Below are 25068 nucleotides of genomic sequence, written 5' to 3'. Positions count from 1 at the left end.
ACGGCATGGTTCTTCTCTACGGGTGCGCTGAGATCCGGCTGCAGCTTGGCCCTTAGGGGTCTGACTTGCACTGATAATTGCCCCAGGTCCGTTTTGGATTTTCTCCTGTTGTCACAGGCCTGGCAGCCTCCCTGCCGCTCTGGCAGCTGAAAAAGGCAGTCAGTGGCCGGGGCCTGTTTAATCATCAAAGTCAGCCTTCCAGCAAAAATAATCACGATGGCTACACCTTCTCTGCATCAGACACTTGACCTCTATCACTGCTTTTCACCCTCTGCACTTCCCAGCAGGATAGATCCATTTCTCTCTCTCTCTCTCTCTCTCTCTCTCTCTCTCTCTCTCTCTCTCTGTCTCTCTGTCTCTCTCTCTCTCTTAATAGGAAAACTGAAGCTCAGAAAGAGGCTCCTTCGGCTATGAGGTCAAGGCACTGCTGACCTGTCTGGCTTTCAATATTATTTACAGACAGTTGCCTCAGCACCGTTTCCTACAATTCCTTTGTTTACTTCTGTAATGTGGCCCGTACAGGGCCTGCTTTTAATCTAGGGAGAACTTAGAGCATTAAGGGCTGAGATCCAAACCTTGCCTTGCCACTGTAGAGTCAGCACTTCCCCCACCCCCAAAAATATCTAGCTCTGAAATTGTTCTTTCTGCCTTTGGATAGCACCTCTCTCTTCTGTACGTTGAGCGATCACAGAACAAGTCCTGTTTTTACAAATAAAGTCACACATGGCAACACAAAACTTTTTTTCTTAAAGAAACCACATTTAAATGGCAGATCTCCAGTCCAATTTGTAAGAATCAATTTTATTCAAAATGCATCTAAAGCAGTGGTTCCCAATGTGGGGCACATGTCCCATGGGGGGAGGGTGCAATTTGATTTTTTAAGGGGGACAATTCGAGAATGAGTTATTACCGGAATTTTTTGCATCTCTTATGGTTCTAGAGGCCTCATATACAGTATCTATATATATAAAAGCCTAATATGCAATGTGTCCCCCTTGGGAGTTCAACCAACCGGGAGTTCGATCGCTTGCTATGATGTGTGCTGACCACCAGGGGGCGGCGCGGAACGAAGGAAGGCCCAGGCTGGCAGGGGAAGGGAGGCCATCAGCCACTAGGGACCCTGTCTATGCACAAATTTTTTGCACTGGGCCTCTAGTATAAATATATGTTGTGACATATTTATGCATGTCAGTTCTCTCTAAGATGTTTTGAAAATTTACTTGCCATTCTTTCATATCACTTCATATTAGTATTATTATTTAACAATTTCTTAGTGATTTCTCCCTCGATACCTCAACTGTCCTTTCATTCTTTTATTTTTCTTTCATGGATGCCATGTTCTTTGGAAGTTTGTTTAGACCAAGTTAATGGTCTTTTAGGCTTCCTCCATGTGAACAGGAGTTCCCTTTTGGGATAATAAGAAGTATATGTCACGGGGAGGGCATCGGGATTTTAGAGATCCCTTGGTGGGGCACGGCCCAAAAAAAGGTTGGGAACCACTGATCTAAAGAATATGGTCTTATGGCCGAAACCGGTTTGGCTCAGTGACTGATAGAGTGTCGGTCTACGGACTGCAAGGTTCCAGGTTCAGTTCTGCTCAAGGGCATGTACATTGGTTGCGGACACATCTCAGGAAGGGGGTGTGCAGGAGGCAGCTGGTCGATGTTTCTCTCTCATCAATGTTTTTAACTCTCTATCCCTCTCCCTCCCTCTCTGTAAAAAAAAATCAATGAAAACATTTTTTTTTTTTTTTTTTTTTAAGAATATGGTATTGTTTAGATGGCGGGAGTCAACACCATTTGTAATGATGTTGGTTCTGTGGGGCGGTTTAGCTCAAATTCAGGCAGTAGGGCTCCCTGCAGCTGGTGTCTGGACCCACGTCGTCTGGAACATCACCAGGTCCTCAATCAGTTTCGCTAGTTGAGCAGTTGAAACTTTCAGGAGCATTTTTTGTTGCTGTTGTTTTTTGACAAGAATAATTTTGTAACGTCTCCGAGGCGCTCCAGCAGCCTTTTCCTTGTGCACGTTAGAACGCTAACCCACCTTTGCCCTTCCTGCGCCCCTCCTCCCCGCAGCCACCCCCACATCTGGTCTACACATGTTGTTTCATTCTTTCCAGAGAGAGGAGGGAGGAAGGTGGGAAGGGAGCTTTCCTCCCCGGTTCCTCTCGGTAGTAGAGTTCATTGTCGTGTCTGTCCTGGGTGGGGTGGGATGCCTGAGGAACATAAATACCCCGCAGCCAGGAAGCAGCTGGCGCGCAGCCATGCAGCTGGATTACCCAGACGGCCTTCGCAGCTTTCGGTGCAACCCTTTATCCCCCGCCTCGTTTCCAACAGCCAGATGCCTCGGTTAGTGCTGGCTGTGGGAGACGTTACCAGAGAAGACTGGAGTGGGGGGAGGGGTGGCCTCCTGTCCCCCAGGCCCCATCACACGCAGCCCCTCACAGAGAAGACGCCTGCCCTCAGGAAAGGGCGTGAGATGAATCAAGGCAGGAAGGAGGAGGATGCAGATCCAAAAGCAAAGGCCAACATGAGCCCCTGTGGTCTGGATGCCAAGGGTTGGGGCATTTTTTTTTTCTTCAATATGTTTTATTGATTTTTTTTACAGAGAGGAAGGGAGAGAGAGAGAGAGAGAGCTAGAAACATCGATGAGAGAGAAACATCGATCAGCTGCCTCCTGCACGCCCCCCACTGAGGATGTGCCCGCAACCAAGGTACATGCCCTTGACCGGAATCGAACCCGGGACCCCTCAGTCCGCAGGCCGACGCTCTATCCACTGAGCCAAACCGGCTTTGGCTGGGGCATTTTTTAAAATCTCTCATAAATGAATACTCTTTGGAAATGAGTCTGTGACACTAGCGTAAGGAATACAGACTTCCTCTTTCATACTTAATTCACTCAAAAGGAGACTGGGACACACTGCTGCAACACTGAACGAAGCAGCAAAAGCGTGTCTCGGTAAGAGGTGTGTGGAGTTCCAGTTACTCGCCTTGGCCTTTCCTGATGAACCCACCGTGCACGCACTGGAGATCTGAAAAGCTGGGTTTCATACATACCACAGCTTTCACACAGCCAGGGACCCCTGCCTCTTTCTAGAAAAGATGGGGTGTTGGAGGAAAAAGAAGATATTCTCAAGATGTTTGTATGCAACTAGTCCAAACAAATGTTATAAAATGTTCCAATCTCTATGATCTAAAGGAATATGCATCTTGGATCCTAAAATAGATTAATGATGGAAACCATGTGATCTTTTTAAAATTCAGTTTTCCTATTTGTTTATTTTTAAATACATTTTTATCGATTTCAGAGAGGAAGGGAGGAAAGAGAGATAGAAACACCTATGATGGGTGAGAATCATTGATCAGCTGCCTCCTGCACGCCCCACACTGGGGACGGAGCCCACAACCCAGCCAGGTGAGCTTGACCGGAATCTAACCCAGGACTCTTCAGGCGGCAGGCCGATGCTCCATTCCACTGAGCCAAACCAGTCGGGGCCAGTTTTCCTGTGTACTGAAAAGGAATTTTTTTACCCGATGCTAATTAACTTATTATGACTCATAAGCAAAAGGGTACTGAACACTTGATGTTTTCTCAGGGATTCTGTTAGCTACAACTTTTTTTTTTTTTTAAATAAGTTGATAAATATTGTATATTTAACCCAGTCACTGTACCACCTACTACATGTGAGACACCATTCTAGGCTCTGGGGATGTAGCAATGAACAAAAGGGGCAGGGGTCCACTTAGCAGCCACGAGGAAGACAAAGCAGGGTGAGAAGATTTAAGAGGAGTGCACGGTGCTGTACATAAAGCGGACAGAGACGTCTTCAGTGATGCAATTAGCCTTGGGAATGAGCCTCATTTATGTGTGTGTGTGTGGGGGGAGTGAAATGGGGTTACAAGCATGTGCAAAGGCCCTGAGGTAGGAATGTGCTTCATGGGGAGGACAGTGGGGCTAATGCGGAATGAGCAAGGAGGAGCGTAGTAAGATGCGGGCTAGATTTTTTTTCTGTTTACTTCAAGTAATATAAAGAAATATTGGAGGGTTGGTCTGAGTCGCTCTGAATCACCTGTCTATTTTCTTAGAAAGTTGGGCGTTTGTGGAAGAAAGGAGGCCAGTGAGGGGGCTCCTGCAGTCGTCGGAGAGGTGGGGACAGCTGGGATCCGGGCGGAGTTGAGGGAGGTGGTCACATGTGGGTTCTGGATACGTGTCCAGGGAGACCCTCCTGGATAGGAGGGTGTTGGGAATCGCGTGTTCAAGCTGTTGACGAGAGAAATCACGGGCAGTTGGTGTTACTGTTCTGACGCTCAGAGATGAGGTCTGAATAGAAACATGAGTTTGGCCGCTGTTGGCACATAGACGGTACTGATGCTGCAGCTGTTGACCTGGCTTGGACCCTGGACGGTTTAGCCAGTTATCAAAGGAGAGGCAGAGAGGACTGGTCCAGAGTCGTAGCCGTGCTGGTGGGCACAGGTGCAGGGTCTTTCCCGATCGTGTCTATTTTCTCAATGAAATTAAAGCAAGCTCATCCATCATCCGACAGGAAGATGATGGAGTGACTTTGGGGGACGGACTTGGGGGGTGTAGCAGGATTGCCGGGTGGCACCTCAGGACCCATGGAGGTTAGTGGTATGACTTTCACATTAGACCTGTACGTTAAACAGAGAGGGGGCTTCCCTCTAACCATAGTCAGCAGCCTGGGTGGGAGCAGGCGAGAGTAGATGGTGTCATTTCCCCTGAGGGGTGGGGGAGGGTTTCACCAGGCAGTTACAATGAGGAGAGAACAAATGTGTTAAGGTTTTGTGCAAAAGACTGTCATGATAGACCAGTGGTCTGCAAACTGCAGCTCTCGGGCAACAGTTTGCCGCTCTGTTGACTAATGAGTTTGCCGACCACTGGGATAGGGGCTTAATCACAAGGCACAACAACAGCCTGAGATTATTGGAATCGAGATCCATGGTCATAACACTAGATTGTGGCCCCAGTGGGGGCAGTTATGAAGTTGAGGGAGTGAGCTTGCAAATTTGGGAGGTGGTGGCTGGAGAGCAGGATGGTTAGATCGAGGTCATTCACGTTGAACAGCTATTGCTTAAGGTTAAGGCTGTGACTGGGCATGGGTGGGAGGAAGACCAGGTCACAGGAGCAGGAAGAGTTCCAGAAACCGAGAGGCCCAGAAATTGGTGGGATCCTTGGGGTGAGGAATGAAATTAGAATCAAGACAGGGATCATGGCGGGAGGATGGAGGGGCAGTGCGTGTCTTCAGGGAATGCCGGGAGGTGCCCTGAGGCCTATGGAAGGTTGAAGAGGGGCAGCGGGGGGCATGGTCAGACTCGGGAGCGTCAGAGGAGCCGGGAGAGGGCCTGCACCAGCGGTGAGGAAGCAGCCCGGGGTGGGTGTGCCCCAGAGGCTCCGCCCCGAGCACTGGGCATTTGGGTTCAGACAGTGGAAGGGTCTTACAGAGGCACCGAGGCAGAGGCAGAGCGGTGGTCGCCAGGGGCTGGGGAGGAGGGAGGACGGGGAGCTCGTGCTCCGTGAGATTGGATTTTTAGTCTGGGGAGATGAAGGAAGTTCTGGAGGTGGGTGATGGGGGTGGTTGCAGAACAGTGTGAATGTGCTTAATTTAATGCCATGGGAAAATTTTACTTTATGTTTTACCACCAATACAAGGCCCGAGGAAGGACCGAAGCCGGTTTGGCTCACTGATAGAGCGTCGGTCTGCGGACTGAAAGGTCCCAGGTTCGATTCCGGTCAAGGGCATGTACATTGGTTGCGGGCACATCCCCAGTGGGGGGTGTGCAAGAGGCAGCTGGTCGATGCTTCTCTCTCATCGACGTTTCTAGCTCTCTATCTCTCTCCCTTCCTCTCTGTAAAAAATCAATAAAATATATTTTAAAAGATAAAATAAAAGGCCCGAGGAAGGGATTGGAAGGTAAGGGGTGGGGCGTCAGACCCTGAGTCTGATGGGCACCGTGGGAAGGGAGCTGGGTGGCAGCAGATGGTCAGGGTTCTAGGGAACCAGGGAGTGTAGGTGGTTCTGTCTTTGGGGGTGAGTAAGTGATCGGGGACGTGGGGCAGGGGGGCTGTCCACATGGTCCTCCAGCGGCTCGCAGACTGCGTGGCCAGGCTCAGCGCCGGCCTAGGGGTTCCATGTTACTCCACATCTCTGTGTCCCTGGAATCTGGCACGGCCCCTGGCATACAGAAGATGGGAATATAGGTTTGAATGAGTAAAAAAAAAATGAGTTTTTTCCAAAGAAAGAAAGCAGCAAGTGAGACTTAATGGCCTCGCTGAAAATGCAAATAAATTTGCCCACAAAGTGACGGAAGGATGAAAAGAAGCTAGAGTTGGGCTCTGGAGAAGAAAGAGAATGTTTGGCAGCCGCGCAAAAGGACTTAACGTGGAACTGAAGGTTAGGCCGGAGAAACAGAATCAAGAGGTCTCACACGTGTAAAGGGCACTTACGTTGAAATATTTCCTGTCTACCTGTGCTTGTAGAGTGAATTTGCGATTTGGAAATGGGTTCTTCTGGTGTTACGCTAAATCAGAGGATTACTGGTTTTATAAAACGTTAAACCTTGGCATTATAAACTTACGTTTTAATGGTTGAAACCATAATATCCTTTTAAGTTAATAGATTTGTCTTTCCTAATATATGATACCAAACTATATAGAGATCACCTCATTTGTGTGGGGTTTTATCTTTTAATGTTTTTATTGATTTTTCTTTTTTCTTTTTAAGAGCGAGAAGAAGGTCGAGGGAGAGAGAGAGACAGAAACATCCATGATGAGAATCATCGACTGGCTGCCTCCTTCTTGGGATCGAGCCTGAAACCTAGAGGTGTGCCCTGACCTGGAATTGAACCCCAGTCTCTTGGTTCCTTGGTGGACACTCAGCCACTGAGCCACACCAGCCGGGCCAGTTCATTTGTTTTATTATTATTAATTATTTTTACCACGCAGAAATTGGACAGACCTCTTGAAAAACTCACAAATAATTTTTAGTTTCTGGGTATCTTTTTTTGTTTTTGTTTTCTTTTAATGTGCCTTTATATTGAGTTTAATTCAAGTCTTGGTTTTTCTCTAAAAGTTGAGATGGGCCGCCTTTGCAGGTTGCTGCCAGGCCCAGGTTTCCCGTCGAGGAGCCCAGCACACGCTGGCGTCTTGGTTTGTGAAACGTGTCCTGCAACTGCCAGACCACTGTCATGCCCCGTTCTTCTTGTTGTCGTTTTAGTGACAGCTATATTGTGCGCGTCAAGGCTGTGGTTATGACCAGAGATGACTCCAGCGGGGGATGGTTCCCACAGGAAGGAGGCGGGATCAGTCGCGTGGGGGTCTGTAAGGTCATGCACCCCGAAGGCAATGGACGAAGCGGCTTTCTCATCCATGGTGAACGGCAGAAAGACAAACTGGTAATGGCAGACGGGGGGCGCGGGGGTGACACCGGCCGCGGCTGACGTCTTGACCTTAACTCGCAGCCCTCTTCCCCCAGGATAGTGCTTCCCTTCTTCCTCTGACTTCGGCCTCTTAGGAAAGCTTCCAGAGTTATAAATCCGGAGCTGGTGCCACGTTGCAAAAAAAAAAACAAACAACACGTAGCCCTGGCTTTCCAGCCAAGTCCCTTTTGAAACGCCCCGTGTACCTCGGATGCTCAGAGGCCGTATGGCCGGCCGTCTTGTTGGCATCTTTGATTAACGAGGCTGTCTTTCTGTCACCGTGACACGATACTCAACACAGAAGGGGGTTCTTTATTATGAATCGGGTTGTAGTGAGCTGTGAAGTCAGACTTTCTTAAAGTGTAGGGTTTTTTTTTGTTGTTTTTTTTTTAACGGAGCGTGCCATCAAGGTTTGGTTGGTTGGTGAAAAGGTGGAAAGAAAAGGTGCCACCTGATAGTTGGTTACTTCTAAATAAATGTTGTGCTAAAAGATACTGTAGCTTTAAGTCCATAAAGGTAAGGAATAAAACACATTTGGAGAAAGAAAGGAACAAAAAGGGGTATCACACTTCCATAATAATTCTACATGCTTAAAAATAGACACCTTTGGAGCGTAACCATGACCTCACAGGGGCGGGCGCATGACTCATCCATTCAGTTGGATGCAGGAACGTGGATGCCCAATTCTATATTATGAAGGAATCTATGATATGAAGGGAAATAGAATGTCTAAAGCTATTAAAAAAATTTTTTATTGATTTCAAAGAGGAAGTGAGGGGGAGAAAAAGATAGAAACATCAAGGATGAGAGAGAATCATTGATTGGCTGCCTCCTGCAAGCACCACACTGGGGATCAACCCCACAACATGGACATGCACCCTGACCGGGAATCAAACTGTGACCTCCTGGTTCATAGGTCGACGTGCAACCACTGAGCCACACCAGCCAGGCTAAAGCTATTTGTAATTGGTGGTGTGAACCTGGAAGAATACTGCTCCTGTCTGTACTTAATCATGGAGTATATGCTCCAAAGCCATCAGATGATTCAGAAAGTGCCAGATGGATGGTACAGGATCTCCACAGAGAGAACACAGGGACACTGCAGGACATGTCAGTATTACCCCTGACATGTGGTGTCTGTGGAGTTGACAAGGTGCTAAGTGTACAAATACAATATTTTGCGAACACTTACTGTTTTTAAAAGTTATGAAATAGATAAGACAGAACAATCTGTAAATATTACATATGGATTAACAGAAATGCTGTTTTCACACTTGATTCATCTCTAAAAATGAAATGAATGGAAATTGTGTCTTTTTAAGCAACTCCCTACATGATCGTCAAATAATGAAACAGTCTTATTTGTGAGATATTCACAATAAAGGCCGTATAACCACACTGTGAATATAAAATAACTGCCCTTTCCGCAGCGTCGGGCCTGTGCTCGCCCTTCAGGGAGGTGGTATCATCGTGTCCTTGGAGCAGCCTGAGCATCAAACCTGAGGAAATTAAGATTCAGAGAGACTCCTTGTTCTTGGTGACTCATCTCGGAGTCTGGAGCCAGCATTTGCTCGTCTGTCACTCTGACCTCAGAGCTGAGCCAAAGTCACATGAGCACAACCACCTTTATTTAGCTCCGATGTCGTTTTTTTTTCTCCTCACACATATTTTTACTTTTACATAGCCAGAACCCGGACTCAGCAACAGCTTTGTATGCCACTGGTTTTGCCCTAACATTGTAAGAACTCTCCGGGTTGCTGTTATCAGGCTGATTCTTTTTGTTTATTTGACAATTCTCCTTAGTGGCAAATATTAAGGTTTTTCCCCTTTGCTCCCTCCCCGAGTATTATCTATCTGCATTTGTAGACACCTACCTGCATTTTCCACAATTTTTTTTACTTTCTTGGAATAATTTAAGGGTCACATTTTTATGACTTTTGATTATTGTGCGAAGATCCTCGGCCATTATGAGAATATCCTTTAACACAACAAGGATCAGATACTTCCCATCTTCGCCAGTTTGACAGATCACCACTGGTATCTGATGAGATCAGATCTTTTTCTGTTTGTTAAACAGGGGCAGTTAAGTTATGTGTTAATGATATTTGATTTATTGGGACCTTTTCTCCTTCGTGTATATATATGTGTGTGTGTGTGTGTATATATATATATATATATATATATATATATATATATATGCCCTCTTTATAATAAGGATATTAATCTTCATCCACCACATTGTTGCCTTTTTGTTTTAGTTGGTGTTCTTTTTCTACAAAATTTTTGAAAGAAAAGTTTTCCCCCCTTTTACCCTTTATTGTTGCTACCTTTGTGTTAACAGATTATCTTACCCGAATGGTTATTATTTTAGATGTGTTTTTTTTTCCTGGTATTTCTGTAGTTTGTCATAGAATATGTCAACCTAAAATGGCCTTTAGCTGGTCTCATCCAACGACTTCATTTTAAACATACATGTATGAACTTGTATCTTACCCCTGACATACATGATAAACCTGTGCGGTTTTGTTCAGGGCCCTTACGTAAAGAACCTCAGTTAAGTCCCTGCAGCGTGCTGGAGGGGCCGGTACTGTTATGTCCACGTGGTAGTGAGGGAATGCGATGCTCTAAGAAGTGACCCGTTTCCTCTGTCCGGGCACACAGCCCTAGCAGAGACGGCGCTGGGAACCTGGTCCCTCCTTACTGACTTCGCCCAGCAACAGGGCAGTCCTGCCGGCGGGCCAGCTTCCGTTGTGGAAGGATGGTGTGCCTCACCCTCTCCCCAGTCATGTTCCTCCGTCCCTCCGTCCCCTTCCTGACTCCACTCTTCCGGACTTTTATATCCACTGGTGTTTAAATCACACACCCAATTATGCTGCTCCATCTTTGCATCCCTCATCTTACCTGTGTCACACTCCAGGAGATTCTGGACTTCTATACTCGGTGGTACTTGACTCCCGCCCTCTGCCCTGTCCCACAACACACACACACACACACACACACACACACACACACACACACAACCACCGCCACACACACACACACACACACACACACACACACACACTACCACCGCCACCACCACCACCACCACCACCACCACCCTCCTCCCTCAGAGACATGGTGACTCTTCTTTTGGCTTCCATACGCAGCACTCCCACCCACTGGAGAGTCTGAGTCCCTGGGGAAACCCTGCAGAGGGTGGGCTGCTGAAGAACCGCTCTCCCCCTATCCCGCCCTCCCACTCCTAAATGGTGGGATTTCGAGGAAAGAGTGGAGATAGTTTTTTGGAATAGAGTGGATGATGTATCAGAGTCCCCAGTAGTCCAGCTAGGACAGGAAGTGCTTTTTCTGACAGAAGCCATGTTGTCAGTTGCACAGTGCAGTTCTAACATTGAAAACCCTGGTTTTCGTTGTTGCTGAATTGCATGCGGAGGCCTGTGAGCTCAGCTGCCGCCGTTCCTGAGGAATGTCTGGGCTCCAGACGTCCGTTCACAAGGTGTTCCTGGGACCATTTGTTTGTAAGTTGGAGACCATCAAGTTTTCCTGAGCAATGATATGTTACGTGTAACATGTCCGAGTTCAGTCCTATTTGAGATGGATTAGAGGCGTTTCCTCCTGAAACGGATCCTGGGAGAACCACCGTACGAAAAGGAACCCCGAGACCTCAAAGGACGGCCATTCCACCCGCTGCCCGGGCAGGCCCAGAGCGCTCCCGTCTGGTGGGAGTGCGGCTGGCAGAGCTCTGGAAGGCAGCGTGGCAGGATACCGATCGGTTTTAAACGTACACACCTTTGTGCCCGGCCGCTGTACACCGGAGCCCTGTCCTGTAAAATAGGCTCGCCTGCAAAGCTTTGCGGACAACCACAGTCCTCGAGCATTTTTGGTCTCAGGCTCCCTTGGCGCTGACCCCGAAAAGCTTTTGTCGCTGTGAGGTAGAGCTACTGATACTTAACCATTTTAGAAATTCAAACTGAAAAATTTTTCATCTTAAGTAATAGGTTTTTAGCCTGGGTGGCATTCTTTAAGAGAACTAACTGTATAACTGTTTTCCAGAATAAAAACTAGGAGAAGGGTAGTGTTTTGTTCTTGCAGATAGATGATAGATCTCTTTACTATCAGGCTTCATGGGAACTAGCGGGATTCTGGTGTCTACTCCTGCTTTCTCAGTCTCTTGCAATACGTTGTTTTGAAGAAAATTTAGCCACACACAGGTTAGAAGTTGGAAAAAGGGAGTACTTTAATAACCTTTTCAGATTATTATAAATACACTTTTTTGATACCACACCAAAACGTGGCTTGCAGAGTTTTATGAATGTGGACTCTGAGGCCATATCAATGAATTTTTCACACTCTTACATTAAAATTCACTGGGTTTATCTTTCACATTGATGACATCTTTTACTCCCTCTTGGTTTTGTAACACCATGCCTTGGGCATTTGGAAAAGAATGATTTAAGCAGATCTTCCCAATGTTGCTACATTTAACCCAACAGTATCCAAAAATCACAGTGTCACCACTCATCTCATTTGGAAAGCCTTGAAGTGTTGGGGAGCTGTCCACAATGCTTTCGCTTGAAAGTTCAAATTTTATTAGCGGCAACAAATAACTCCACTTGTTTTCCTGGAAGTGACAGGCGTTCATAGTTAAGAAAAGATCTGCCAAAGACACACGTTTGAGTAACCGTAGCTTGTCTGTCAGTGGTTCTTTCAAGGAAATCCATGAAAAAAGCAGGCGGTTCAACTCACAACTGAAGCAGTTAATTGCACTTGAGACAGCTGTCCTTCTTCCCTGTGCAGCAGAAGAGAAAAGGCTGTTACACATCCTCTCTCCTTCCCCAAGTGCATTTGTGCAGAGCCAGGCTTTCTTCATCTCCTGCAGCCCCAGTGGCATTTAATAATTTTTAATATTTTTCTTTCTAGATAGTTTTATTGATTTCAGAGAGGAAAGGAGAGGGAGAGAGAGGTAGAAGCATCAATGAGAGAATCATGAATCAGCTGCCCTCCTGCACGTCCTTCAGTGGGATCCAGCCTGCAGCCCAGGCATGTGCCCTAACCAGGAATCGAGCCATGACTTCCTGGTTCATAGATCAGCGCTCGCTGAGCCACGCTGGCCAGTTTAAGTTTTAAGTTAATGCCTAGATTTCATTAGAGGAATTATACCTGTTGGTAAGACGAAAGCATCTGAACTTTTTCATTTTTGTCATTAAACTTAGATATGTAATGATGTCTTTTTTTTTTTTAACTTCTGTAAGTAAATGTACTGTTGTAATAATCTTAAACTTGGAAAAATGTCAACCAAAGACTTAATTTTTTCACCCTAAAAATATGGAGAAACTGGAAGTCTTTGTTTTTACAAAACATTTATTTTGAGACTTTGAATTGAGACTATTAAATTCTAAAATAGATAACATTTGTTAGTTAAAGCTTTGGTTATTTGGATTTCCCCAATTAGGAATGGGGCTGGGCTGACATTTAACCATCACACTATTCTTAGGGGGAAATGGCCATAATAAGCATCTTAATCATAAATAGAACTGTGTGAAAGGACTGTTGTCTTCTTTTAATACAATGTAATAAAGTAGTTAACTGCTTGGGACTGCTACTGGATATACCGATTTGACTGTTCTCATCTGTTTATAAGTTTAGGAACATGTAGTAGGCAGCACTTAATGTCTTAGTCTGCTTAGATGTAGCCTTGAAACCTACACTCATTTAAGAATATTCTCTAATTTGAATTTATACTTATTTAGGCAGGCCTTTACTCTTTCCCTTCTCTTAATAGGATTTCATTTGGTTAAATGAAGAGCTTCCCCAGAACAAAATCAAAGCTGTTAATAACACTTGGCAAAATTATTTTGGTGTACATAGGAATAAATATTGTTGATTTTTAGAAAAAAAAATTTTTGTGTGAAAAAAGAAGGGAATTTCCATTCACTTGATTGCAATGATGCTTTTATGCTATATATGTTCACGCTGATAATATTAGTGTTATTTCCATTTTAGAGAGAAAAAGACCAAGGGTCTGAGACACTCTATGCAAAGTTATAGCTTAGTTAAAGGCAGTTCTGAAGTTAAATGGCTAGGAACCTGGAGGTTGTTCTAATAATGCAGATAAAAGGTTCATGGAGACCCAGATCAGGGTAGCAGCAACTTAAATCAATTTATATGAAAGATATTAAAGGAAAAATGAAACGCACTTGGTGATTAATAATACAGGGGGTAGGGGAAGTAGAAGAGGCAAAGATAACCCTGGAGATTTTAAACCAAAGAGAGTGAACAAGGAGGGATTGGCATTGCTAAATGTGGGGGAGTCGGAAGGGGAAACCAGTGGCAGAAATTCCAGAGCAGATTGTTAGTTTTCGACATGTTGGATTTGAAGTCCCTGGGAAGCACTCACTAGGATAGAGGAGGGAAAGTTGAGAGCCACTAATACATAGAATCAGCCACCTGGAGCACAGCAAAGCCCCAAGACCTGGACCTCAGCCTAGTGCCCCACCCCCCAATCGGGGAGTGAGGAAGAGGAATGAGATGAAGAGTGGTTAAGGAGTACCACAGTACAGTGGGATCACCCAATGCAAGGGGGCTGTGGGATAGGATGACAGGTCAGCAAAGAGTGGATGGATGGTCCACAGAGGCAAGCAAAGGCCTTTCCAGTGGAGAGACTCACAGATACCTGAGGGCAGGAGAGGAGGGTTCTCATTGGTTGCCACCAAAGACTGACAGTTCCCACTTAGAGTTTCGTAACCGAACACCAGCATGCCTGTTTCACACACTAACCAGCTTGTGTGTTTCAATCCTTCAGGTGGTGTTGGAATGCTATGTCAGGAAGGACTTGGTCTACACCAAAGCCAACCCCACCTTTCATCACTGGAAGGTCGACAATAGGAAGTTTGGACTTACTTTCCAAAGTCCTGCCGATGCGCGAGCCTTTGACAGGGGAGTGAGGAAAGCAATTGAAGACCTTATAGAAGGTATTGAGTTTTGTCACTGCGTTCTTAGTGGGACTGTGTTAATGTTCTGAGTTATTTTCCATGCCTGTTATCCACCATCATATATCTGTGGCTTATTAGAAGGAGGGTTGGTGGCCAGGTCAGTCAGTAGGAGCCGAAACTTTAGGAACATCCAAGGAAAACAATTACGAAGGGAGAGATCAGAGGGGTGTGGGGGGGGGGGGGGGGATGGGTAAGAAGTGGTTCCAATTGGGTTTTAGATTTTAGATTTTGCTCTGAAAAGACAAGTTCTAGACTCCCATGTGAAGGAATTTTTGATGGAGTGCAACTCTCCCTGGCAATTGAAATGGCTTTGGTCTATTGGTCACGGCTCAGAAATGGGGAATAGATTCAAATGAGCCCAAAGCTCCAGGCCCACCCCCTGCCCTCTTGCAATCAGAGCCCAGGTGTGCAGCTGCCACCGAACAGGAAAGGGATCTGTGACTCCCGAAGCCCTGGATTGGCTTAGGCCTTACTCTGTGGTGAGTGATTAGTAGACATTGTGTTACATTTGATCCTGGCCTGGAAGGCACTTAGGCCATCCGTTCTCCTGGGCTTTTCTAGAGTCTGCAGATGCCAACACATGAATTCTCCACTTTAACCCATTCCATTCTCAAAGGAGAGGGTCAGTGATGCCAAAAACCAAGAATAAAGAAATATCAAGCAAAGGCCAACCTCAGAATTAATTATAAAAACTAAATAAAAATAAATCATAAAAGAAAATGTGTTTCATCTGTTTAAGAAATAAAAGTGTTCAGAAGTCCTTTTCTTCATTATGGATTTGTGGGAAGAGAAAAGCAAATCTTCAGTGGAAAACTGCTTAACATCAATAGTAAGATAATTATAGCTGGAACATGAATCTGTTCACTACAACCATGTGATAGCCAATGAAAACTGGGATTTACATCATAGGTCTTACCCAAGTAACAAATATTAAATGTTGTCAAAAATATCTTTTTAAGTGTATAGAGAGAAAATAGCACCTGTATTACTGATAGCAGTTTTCAGTATGCCCCTATACTTAATTATTGAATTTATAAACAAAATTGAGCACGTGTCATTTTTTTTCTATGTCTTCTCTACCCAGCTGTTTGCTATCAAACTTGCCTTAAATATTGATTAGTATAATTTAGTAGAGGAAAAACCCTGAAAGATCAATAGGAATTGTGCAGAGGCTATTATGGGACTTATTTTTCCTCCAGGGATTCCTTGTTGAAGATTTAAATATTTCTCTTCCCTTTCTTTTTAATATATTTTTTTTGGTTTCAGAGAGGAAGGGAGAGGGAAGAGAGCTAGAAACATCAATGATAAGAGAGGATCATTGATAGGCTGCCGTCTGCATGCCCCACAATGGAGATCGAACCATGACCTCCTGGTTCATAGGTTGACAATCACTGGGCCACGCCAGTCAGGCTCTCTTCCCTTTCTGAGCTATTCTTTTACATTTCTGTTTTATATATCAATAGTAGCAAAATATTTTCTAAATGCATATTTTTATTTTATTTTTTTAAAATATATTTTATTGATTTTGTACAGAGAGGAAGGGAGAGAGATAGAGAGTTAGAAACATCGATGAGAGATAGACATCGATCAGCTGCCTCTTGCACACCCCCTACTGGGGATATGCCCGCAACCAAGGTACATGCCCTTGACCAGAATCGAACCCTGGACCTTTCAGTCCCCAAGCCGACGCTCTATCCATTGAGCCAAACCGGTCTCGGCTAAATGCATATTTTTAAAGATTTAACCAAGAAAAGGAGAAGGTCAAAAATAAATTGCTCTTGGTCTATCACTTATGCAAATTTAAATATTTTTCCTTTTGGCCATTACCTGTCACTTGTTGATTTACACATTTACTGAGTACTACTAATGGGGGAAAGAAGGGAATTCCTACTGGTTTGCATACCAGAATGAAGAGATGAAAAGAGAAATAAACAGAACCCTCATTTCATGGTGGAATAAACCTGGTTTTCTGACCTGAGCCTAAATGTTGGCCTGCAGAAACAGAAAACTCACCAATGCCCTGGTATTGTAAGAGAGAACAATCTTGTCCTGGTGTCAGCTTAGAAGGTGGCTCCCACAGTCTGGGTTTTGGGGAACACTGCCTGAATTTCAGAACCCCTGAAATTCAGCTGTTGAGTCAAGCCCCCTCTTTGGTAGATGAAAAGACCAGAAAGCTAAGTCCAGTTGACAGGGAGATGGGTCTAACCTGGCAGTTTTCCATCTGTGCTTTTCCTGCTGTACCCTGTTGGGACCTGGGAGGAGGGGGAGCTTATCGCTGACAGAGGCTGGTCTTGACCTTGTACTGCAGAGTAGTGGGCAGGCTCTCCCCACCCCTCCTCCTTATAGCTTCTCTGTGTGCTTGTTCTCCAGTGGCCAGTGCAGAAGTTCAAGGGGTTAATTGGGAACAACAGTCAGCCAAGTTCATTTAGGGGGCATCCTGGCAAGGGTCAATTGAAGAATAAATTAAAAGCATTAATCCCCAGGTAACCTCTGCTAGTGAGCTACATAGGAAAGGAACGAGATGTGGTTTTATTAAAACCTACCTTTTAAATGATTGGACTAGACTTAACCTCCTTGAAAACATTTTTTTTATTACAATTTTTTTTTGTCATCTTAGGCTCAACCACATCTTCCTCCACAATCCACAATGAAGCTGAGCTTGGTGATGACGACGTTTTTACGGTAAGTTCTCCGTGTCCCTTGCTCTCCAGGTTAGTGGTGAGGACGCGGGAGAGGTTCTGGTCAAGGGCATGAGAGACACTTTGCAATCTGGCACGTGCTGTGTCAGGAGAGATGCCGTCGTGGGGATCTCTGGCTTGTCACCGTTTTCCCTGGGCTGGGTTTAGCCTTTGTGATTCGCGGTGCCGTGGTAACATCACACCATGACCTGACAGTGTCAGCTCTCCCGGCCCTGTCCCGGGTTCTCGCACAGTCTTCCCTCAGATTTATGATGCACAACCGTCTGGTTTTCCCAGGACGGTCCTAGTCTTAGCATCAAAAGTCCCTGGTCCTACAAAACGCCTTAATCCCAGGCACACCAGGACAGCTGGCCACCCTGCTCAGAGTCGAACACATTCCCTGGCCCCGACGGGAATGCCAGGAGTGGCCTCGCTGATGAGTAATTAAACATCGGACCAGAAAGGCCTGAAGGCTGCATTGAGGTTGGAACTAATGCGCGGAGGCAGGAAATGGCTTGGATGTTTTGATACTGCTTCAGTGAATGGGAGAAGAAATGATTTCTCAGCTTCTTTATGTAAGTCCTGGGCTTCTAAAAGGAAATAACAGATAGTTCTTTGCCCAGGGAGAAGCTCTCGGGCAGCATTTTCACACTCGTGGGCTTGACGTACAGCAGGAAACACATTGACGCTGTAACCTAGGGCACACACATCCAGAGACACCTAACACCAGACTGTGCTTCATGGTTTGTTTGTTTTTTTCTCTTCTGTTTTGTTTTCTTCTACTTTTGATTATGAAACTTTTCAAGCACATAGGAACACGTACAGAATAATCCAGGGAGCACTGTATGCGCAACAGCTGGATTTGGCAGTTGTGACATTTTGCTCCATTTGCTGTATCTGTGCATGTATGTGTATTTAGAGATGTGCACCACACACACACACACACACACACACACACACACACACGTACACGTACACGTATATTTTCGCTGATCAGTTAAAAATAGTTACCTGGAATTACTTCAGCATCCACCTCCTAAAAATAAGGTATTCTACACAAGCACACCACCATTTCTATACCTAAGAAAATTCATAGGAGTCTCCTGTCAGATAATAGTTCCCCAAGAATATCTTTTATAAGCCACTTTTTATTTCGTATTTTTAAATATTGGTTGCACCCCTTTAAACGTGCTTTCCAACAGACTCCTCGCAGCGAGTAATTGGGGGAAAAACTGCTTTGGGAATACAGAGTGTGTAAAGCGTGCTGCAGCCCTGGTTCAGGGAGAGGGGGAGGTTTGAACAGAGATGAGCTTGGCTTTGAAAGGCTTGGGCTGTTCTGGCACAGACGGCAGAGCGCTCCGAACCAGGGACTTGACGGTAGGGGAGGTCAGAGAAGGCCGCTATGGGAGGCCCGGCCTTTGAACAGGGCTCGGGAAGTGGCTTCGAGGCTGGGAACCACAGGGGCGAAGGCAGATGCCGGGATGTGCAGGGGGGGCGGCCTGACGCGAGCAGAGCGTCCGTGGGGGCGGCAGGAAGTGAACTCCGCTGTCCTTCCCCGCGGCGGGCGGCCGGTGTGATGTGGCTCCGAGCAGGTTTCCTCTGGCTCTCCGGGCAGATCTCCTCAGCAGTTGGCACGTTGCTTACATCTGTTCCTTTGTCACGTTTGGAGAGACAAACAACAGCAGGAGGGTGAAAAGGTGGCTTCCTGTGCTCCAGAGCAGAGCTGTCACCCACAGCTGCTTCCCAGCTACCTGCCAGGATGATTTATAGAATCAGGAGAGGGCAGGGGAGCGGGGCGATGGGAGCCAGCATCCTCCCGGGTTTGCCCTTTCGTCCGCGGGGTGTCGGCGTGCTGCTCCAGGGTGTCGCCGAGGCCTGGAAGGAAGTGTACACACAGCCCTGCTGCTCCCAGACACTGGGACCTCACGGGAGAAGGAGCCCTACTCACTCGCATTCCGTGGGGCCGTGCTGTGTAGGACCCGGGGCCTTCATCTGTTTACAAAGAAGGGCCAAAGCCGGTTTGGCTCAGTGGGTAGAGTGTCACTCTGTGGACTGAAAGGTCCCAGGTTCGATTCCAGTCAAGGGCATGTACCTTGGTTGCGGGCACATCCCCGGTAGGGGGTGTGCAACAGGCAGCTGGTCGATGTTTCTCTCTCGTTGACATTTCTAGCTCTCTATCTCTCTCCCTTCCTCAATGTAAAAAATCAATAAAAATATATTTAAAAAAAAAAAGAACTACAAAGGAAAATATTTCAATAAAAGATCATTTGACAAAGAAGGGACTGTTAACAGTAGTACCTCCCTTCTCGAGACAGCCCCAGCCTTTAGGTCACTGACTATTAGAAACACGTCCTGTGTGATGATGGGAGGGTCATCAAGCTTACCACCAGGTTTCCCGTTTGTCTGCTCTCTCTCAAAAATCAATTTTTTTAAAATATTTTTTTTAATTGATTTTTTACAGAAAGGAAGAGAGAGGGGTAGAGAGCTAGGTTTCAATGAGAGAGAAACACTGACCAGCTGCCTCCTGCACACCCCCTACTGGAGATGTGCCCGCAACCAATATACATGCCCTTGACCGGAATCAAACCTGGGACCTTTCAGTCCGCAGACCGACGCTCTATCCACTGAGCCAAACCGGTTTCAGCTCAAAATCTGTTTTAAAATCTTTAAAAAACAAAACAAAAAAAAAAAACAAAAAAAAAACAGCACCTTTTATTGGTAAGACAAGCAGTTATAACGCAGAACTCATTTACCGATGAAAGAGTGTAACTAACCCCCAAGGATGGAGTGAGGGGTTTCCTGCGAGAACAGCACGTGTGTAGGAAAACCTGTGGAGGTGGCCCTGGAGGAACCACACGTGTGTCCTCTTGTTTCTGCTGGCGGAGCCAGGGGATCCCTGGTTCAGAGGATCGCTTGGGGTTAGGACAGTGGTCGGCAAACTCATTAGTCCACAGAGCCAAATATCAACAGTACAACGACTGGGGAAAAAAACTTTTTTTTAAATTTCTTTTGAGAGCCAAATTTTTTAAACTTCTTCAAAACACCACTTCTTCAAAATAGACTCGCCCAGACCGTGGTATCATTTTGTGGAAGAGCCACACTCAAGGGGCCAAAGAGCCGCATGTGGCTCGTGAGCTGCAGTTTGCCAACCACTGGTTTAGCCTGTGGTAAAATGAGCTTCGTTATACATCATTTTGCTTCAAGTCATAGACCCTATCGGTGGCGCTGGGTGAGGATTCCTGGATAGTGTGTAAAATGATAGGGTTTTTTTTTCTTACTTTACTCCTTTGCTTTATCGTCCTTTAAAGGGGGTGGTTTTGAGGGAAGCTCGGTGACTGCGTGCCGCGTTTCCCCCCGTTTGTGCTCGGTGCACAGCGAGGAGCCGAGCCCGGCTCTGTCGCCCCCTGTAAGCTGTCGGCTCTGCGCGCTGCTTCTCACCCTCCCGCCAGCTTTCTCCCCTGTGGCCCAGCCCTCTCCCGGCCCCTCCGCTCCAGGGAGACCTCCGTTACAGCGGCTGACCCTTATGGCAAGGGAGTGCCCAGCATCGAACGTGGAGGTACCGGGAATTCCAGTGCCCGAGCTTTCGGTGATGCGTAAGATGAGTCAGGCAGAGCACATACAGCGGCAGCAAAGGTTCGCATTCTGTAAACCGCCGAGCGCGCACTCTCACTTCTGTCCCTCCCGAGCCGGGGGGACGGGAGGGACGGAGAAAGGCCCTCGGGTCCGTTCCCTCTGCGGTGCTTGTGTCTCCGGGGAGGAGGCCCTGCGAGCCTCGGGGGGACTGTTCAGCTCTGTAGATAAGCTGGACTGCTCTGCTCTCCCCAACTTAGAACTGACTTCCTCGCAGGTCCCTCCAGGCGAGGGTTTGGGACCGGCAGGGAAGGGGTTCCGGGGCAGAGCGAGGAGAGGCAGTGAACTGGCGAGAACCAGAGAGGCTCTCTCTGGGTTTTGTGGTCACTCAGAGAACCATTTCCCAAATTCCTGTTGTGTAGGGCTTGGCCCATTCAGACCGGGTGATGTATGGACTGTGGCAGAATTCTAAAGTCATGTTTAAATGGTATCAATGTCGCCGAAACCGGTTTGGCTCAGTGGATAGAGCGTTGGTCTGCGGACTGAAAGGTCCCGGGTTCGATTCCAGTCAAGGGCATGTACCTTGGTTGTGGGCACATCTCCAGTAGGGGGTGTGCAAGAGGCAGCTGATCGATGACTCTCTCTCGTTGATGTTTCTAACTCTCTATCCCTCTCCTTTCCTCTCTGTAAAAAATCAATAAAAATATATTTTAAATAAATAAATGGTATTAATGTCGTTGTAGCCAGACAAGGGCCGTTTTAATGGGATCACTGGAGAATGCAGCTGCAGGGCACACGTACTTCTGGAGCAGCCGACCTAGCATCTGGTCACGTGTGGCCGCGGCTTCAGCTGTCACTGCGCCGAGAGGCTGGATTCCGGCGCTAAAGCTGGGGGACTAGGGAAATATTCCCTTTATAGGAGGACCCATGAGGGTGTATAAAAGGCTAGGTCTTCATCCATAATAAGCGGTCCATAAATAACACCTAAGTCTGCAAATCAGAAAATAGTATAAACCACATGTGATTGGCGGGGGGGGGGAAATAATGGAGATAAACACAAGAAGAGCCACAAGAGTTGAAAGTGTATTCATTTCTCTCGAGAGTGAGACGCTGAAGTGGAGAGAGGAGAGACTGCTGCTTGAAATATTAAGTGATATACATATGTGTATTTTTTATTTTTTATTTTTTTGAGCTGATAAAATTTTAGCATTTTAAGAAGCTTGAGAATACAAAAAAAAATCTGTGTTATGATTTCAGGTAGGGTGGTTTATTTTTAATTACACCTCTAGTCAGTTCTAAATATAGATTATTACACTGTTCTAGGTTTTACTGGTCATTTTCTTAAGGAGCAAAATGTGTTATAATCACAAAATCAGTTGTAATTAGAAGCTTCTTTTTTAAAAAAAATAGTTATAACGGGGAGACAAGCAATTTGGGGAAAACCATTCAACTTTTGGGAGCAATGGATGCTTGTTCCTCCTGTATTATTATTATTATTATTTTTTTTAATGAGAGGGGTTTTATCAGAAGGTGGGTGAGAGGTCATGGGGGAAGGAGGAATCGAGACGAACACCTTTTAGGGGTGTCGAACTCAATCAGAGAAGGGGCCAAAATCTAAAATCCAGCCTAAATCGCGGGCCGAATGGTTTACTGAACAGTCATAAACTGTCATTGTGATGGAAACGCAGCGGAGTGCAGTGATGACAGCGTGGTGCGGGCCACATTGCAAGGCCTGGCGGGACGGATTTGGCCCTCGGGCCTTGTGTTTGACACATGTGCTTAGCAACTCATCCTCGTGCCCCCCGCTGGCGGCTTAGGGATTGAAGAGGTTGACTTCTGTGGCTCCAGGTTGCTCTCCTTCCCGCTGTTCTCCCTGCCTCGTGCTGGGCAGCCGTACGTCCACTGTGGAAACAGCGGCCCACAAGAGAGAAGATCAGCTGCAGGCGTTAGCCGGACATGTGTTTGCCTTGCTGGGTGGCGAGGACAGCTCTAAAAAGCCAGCTCCGGCCGAAGCCGGTTTGGCTCAGTGGTAGAGCGTCGGTCTGCAGACTGAAAGGTCCCAGGTTCGATTCCGGTCAAGGGCATGTACATTGGTTGCGGGCACATCCCCAGCAGGGAGTGTGCAAGAGGCAGCTGGCCGATGTTTCTCATCGACGTTTCTAGCTCTCTATCTCTCTCTCCCTTCCTCTCTGTAAAAAATCAATAAAATATATATATTTTTTTTAAATTAAAAAAATAAAAAGCCAGCTCCGCCAAAACCGATTTGGCTCAGTGGTAGAGCGTCGGTCTGCAGACTGAAAGGTTCGATTCCGGTCAAGGGCATGTACCAGTAGGGTCAATGTTTCTCTCTCATCGATGTTTCTAACCCTCTATCCCTCTCCTTCCTCTCTGTAAAAAATCAATAAAACATATTTAAAAAATAAAATTAAACTAAAAAGCCAGCTCCTCGGAACCGCGGGTCTGGGGGCGGGAAGGGATTGCGAGTTCTTTCCAGGTGACTCAGACGCGTGACTGGCCTACGATCTCACATCCAGTACGTGGTGGAGGGGCTGGGCGCGCCCAGCTCCCCAGGTCCCCGCTGCTATTCTCCTCTTCCGCTGTGCAATGAGTATATTTAGGGTCTTTCAGCTGTTCTATTTTTTTTTTTTTTTTTTTTAGACCACCACCAAATATAAGAGTTCTATCTTAGGGTTCTCCCGGACCCACGTTGGAAAAAGGGAGAGACAAGAGAATAAATATGTGGCTCGTGCCCATGGGACCCATTCCTATGGTGGGCTTGGAGCCTACCTCGTGGGTGTTCCAGTCTGTGGTCCCCAAGATGGCAACTCGGAGTTTGACCACAGCAAGGCCTACCCTACGTGTATAGGTTTGGGATTTGTTTTTTTCCTCACCCTCTAGTTTTACTTCCACCGAAGTATCGTTTTGGGATTTGGGCAGCCCTTCTCCATCAGCTCTTCTCCATGAAGCCCTAGCACTTGAGGGACTCCATCCTTCTAGGATGAGTTCACGTGTCCTGGGCACCTAGAATGGCACTAACTGCGCAGCGTCGTCTGCAGGGTGGAGAATCACTCCGTGATTCTGTTCGGGTCTGAATTCTCTCCTAGAACCCAGCTGCAAAAGGCTGGTGTTTGGGTTGTGTGTTGGTGTTCCACTGTATTTATTTCTTGAGGTCGGTGGTCCTCCTTTAGACGGGAAGAATGTCATGTGCTCTGAGAGCATCTTCCGTTTCTAGCCATGTTTTGTGCAAATTGGAAAACCTGGTCCTGCCTCGTGCCCTGTGCATGGCTCCCTGGCGTCCTGTTTGTTACTGGCTGCACTGGTACCTGCTGGCTGTTGAGAGCAGCTGTCCCCAGGGGTGCCTCGCCCCCCCCACCCCCACCCCCCGCCCGTGTTCTCTAAAGCAAAGTTAGAGCGAGTGGTTGAAACCAAAGTACTGAGCAGCAGTTTTGTTTTATCCTACATGGGCTCTTGAGTATTTGCAAGTTGTCCTTATTTTCATTCTTTTTTTTTTTTTAATATATTTTATTGATTTTTTTACAGAGAGGAGGAGAGAGGGATAGAGAGCTAGAAACATCGATGAGAGAGAAACATCGACCAGCTGCCTCTTGCACACCCCCTACCGGGGATGTGCCCACAACCAATGTACATGCCCTTGACCGGAATCGAACCCGGGACCTTTCAGTCCGCAGACCGACGCTCTTCCACTGAGCCAAACCGGCTTCGACCTTATTTTCATTCTTAAGTAGGAAAAACCTTCGATGAATTTTGTCATTATCCAGGTTTTGCTTACAGAAGCGGAAGAGTGCAGAAGACCTCTAAATTTTCCCTAAAGAGTTTTTCCACCTAATCCAGCCCCAACAAACATTAAAACTGAAGGCATATCACGACCAGTTTTATAATAAAATGGGGTTCACTGACTGATTTTCTAAGAGTGTTTTTAAAAGCTGACGTGGTGTGTGACCCCTGAGAGGTGAGGGAGAGGCCTGGATTCTGAACTTGGTTCTGCCGTGAGTTAGCTGTGACCTTTGAACATAAAACCTTCTCAGGGCGGACACGTTTCTTCTGCGAGTCTGTCTGCTGGCCCAGGGGAAGGGAAGGAAAGGGGAGGAACCGGGCTGTGGAGCGGCCCTGGTGCTACGCCCACACGGACAAAGACATCACTGCATCTGTCCTCCGGCCACCCGGACGGTCACCTGCCGGCACCTCGTGTCTGCAGATGCATTCCCCGGGCTCAGCGAGGCTCAGCTCCTCACTCTGCTCGCCCAGAACTGTAAGAAAAGGCCGTACGTATTCAATACGTTTTAGTAAATGTTACCCATCAAGCGTACCAGAGTCCCCCTTCGTTGTAAAAGAACCACCTAAAGATGGATATTTCGTCGAGGGCGCCGGCTTAAA

At 46.6% G+C, this 25068-nt stretch overlaps 1 protein-coding gene across 5 annotated transcripts in view; it reads left to right on the top strand.

Moving 5' to 3' along the window:
- SPRED2 (sprouty related EVH1 domain containing 2) overlaps positions 1-25068 on the top strand; it is a 123190-nt gene that overhangs the window by 84658 nt on the left and 13464 nt on the right. For all 5 annotated transcript variants that reach the window (XM_036435536.2, XM_045580828.1, XM_036435533.2 and 2 more), the window contains 3 exons: positions 7232-7409; positions 14236-14404; positions 17043-17107. In XM_036435536.2, the coding sequence (XP_036291429.1) occupies positions 7232-7409; positions 14236-14404; positions 17043-17107 (412 nt within the window). The remainder of the gene's footprint in view (positions 1-7231; positions 7410-14235; positions 14405-17042; positions 17108-25068) is intronic.

This window comes from Pipistrellus kuhlii, unplaced genomic scaffold (genome assembly GCF_014108245.1).
Source record: "Pipistrellus kuhlii isolate mPipKuh1 unplaced genomic scaffold, mPipKuh1.p scaffold_m20_p_13, whole genome shotgun sequence".
In the NCBI taxonomy this organism is placed as follows: Eukaryota; Metazoa; Chordata; class Mammalia; order Chiroptera; family Vespertilionidae; genus Pipistrellus; species Pipistrellus kuhlii.
The sequence above is the reverse complement of the archived record's forward strand: the minus strand, read 5'-3'. Positions and strand labels throughout refer to the sequence as shown.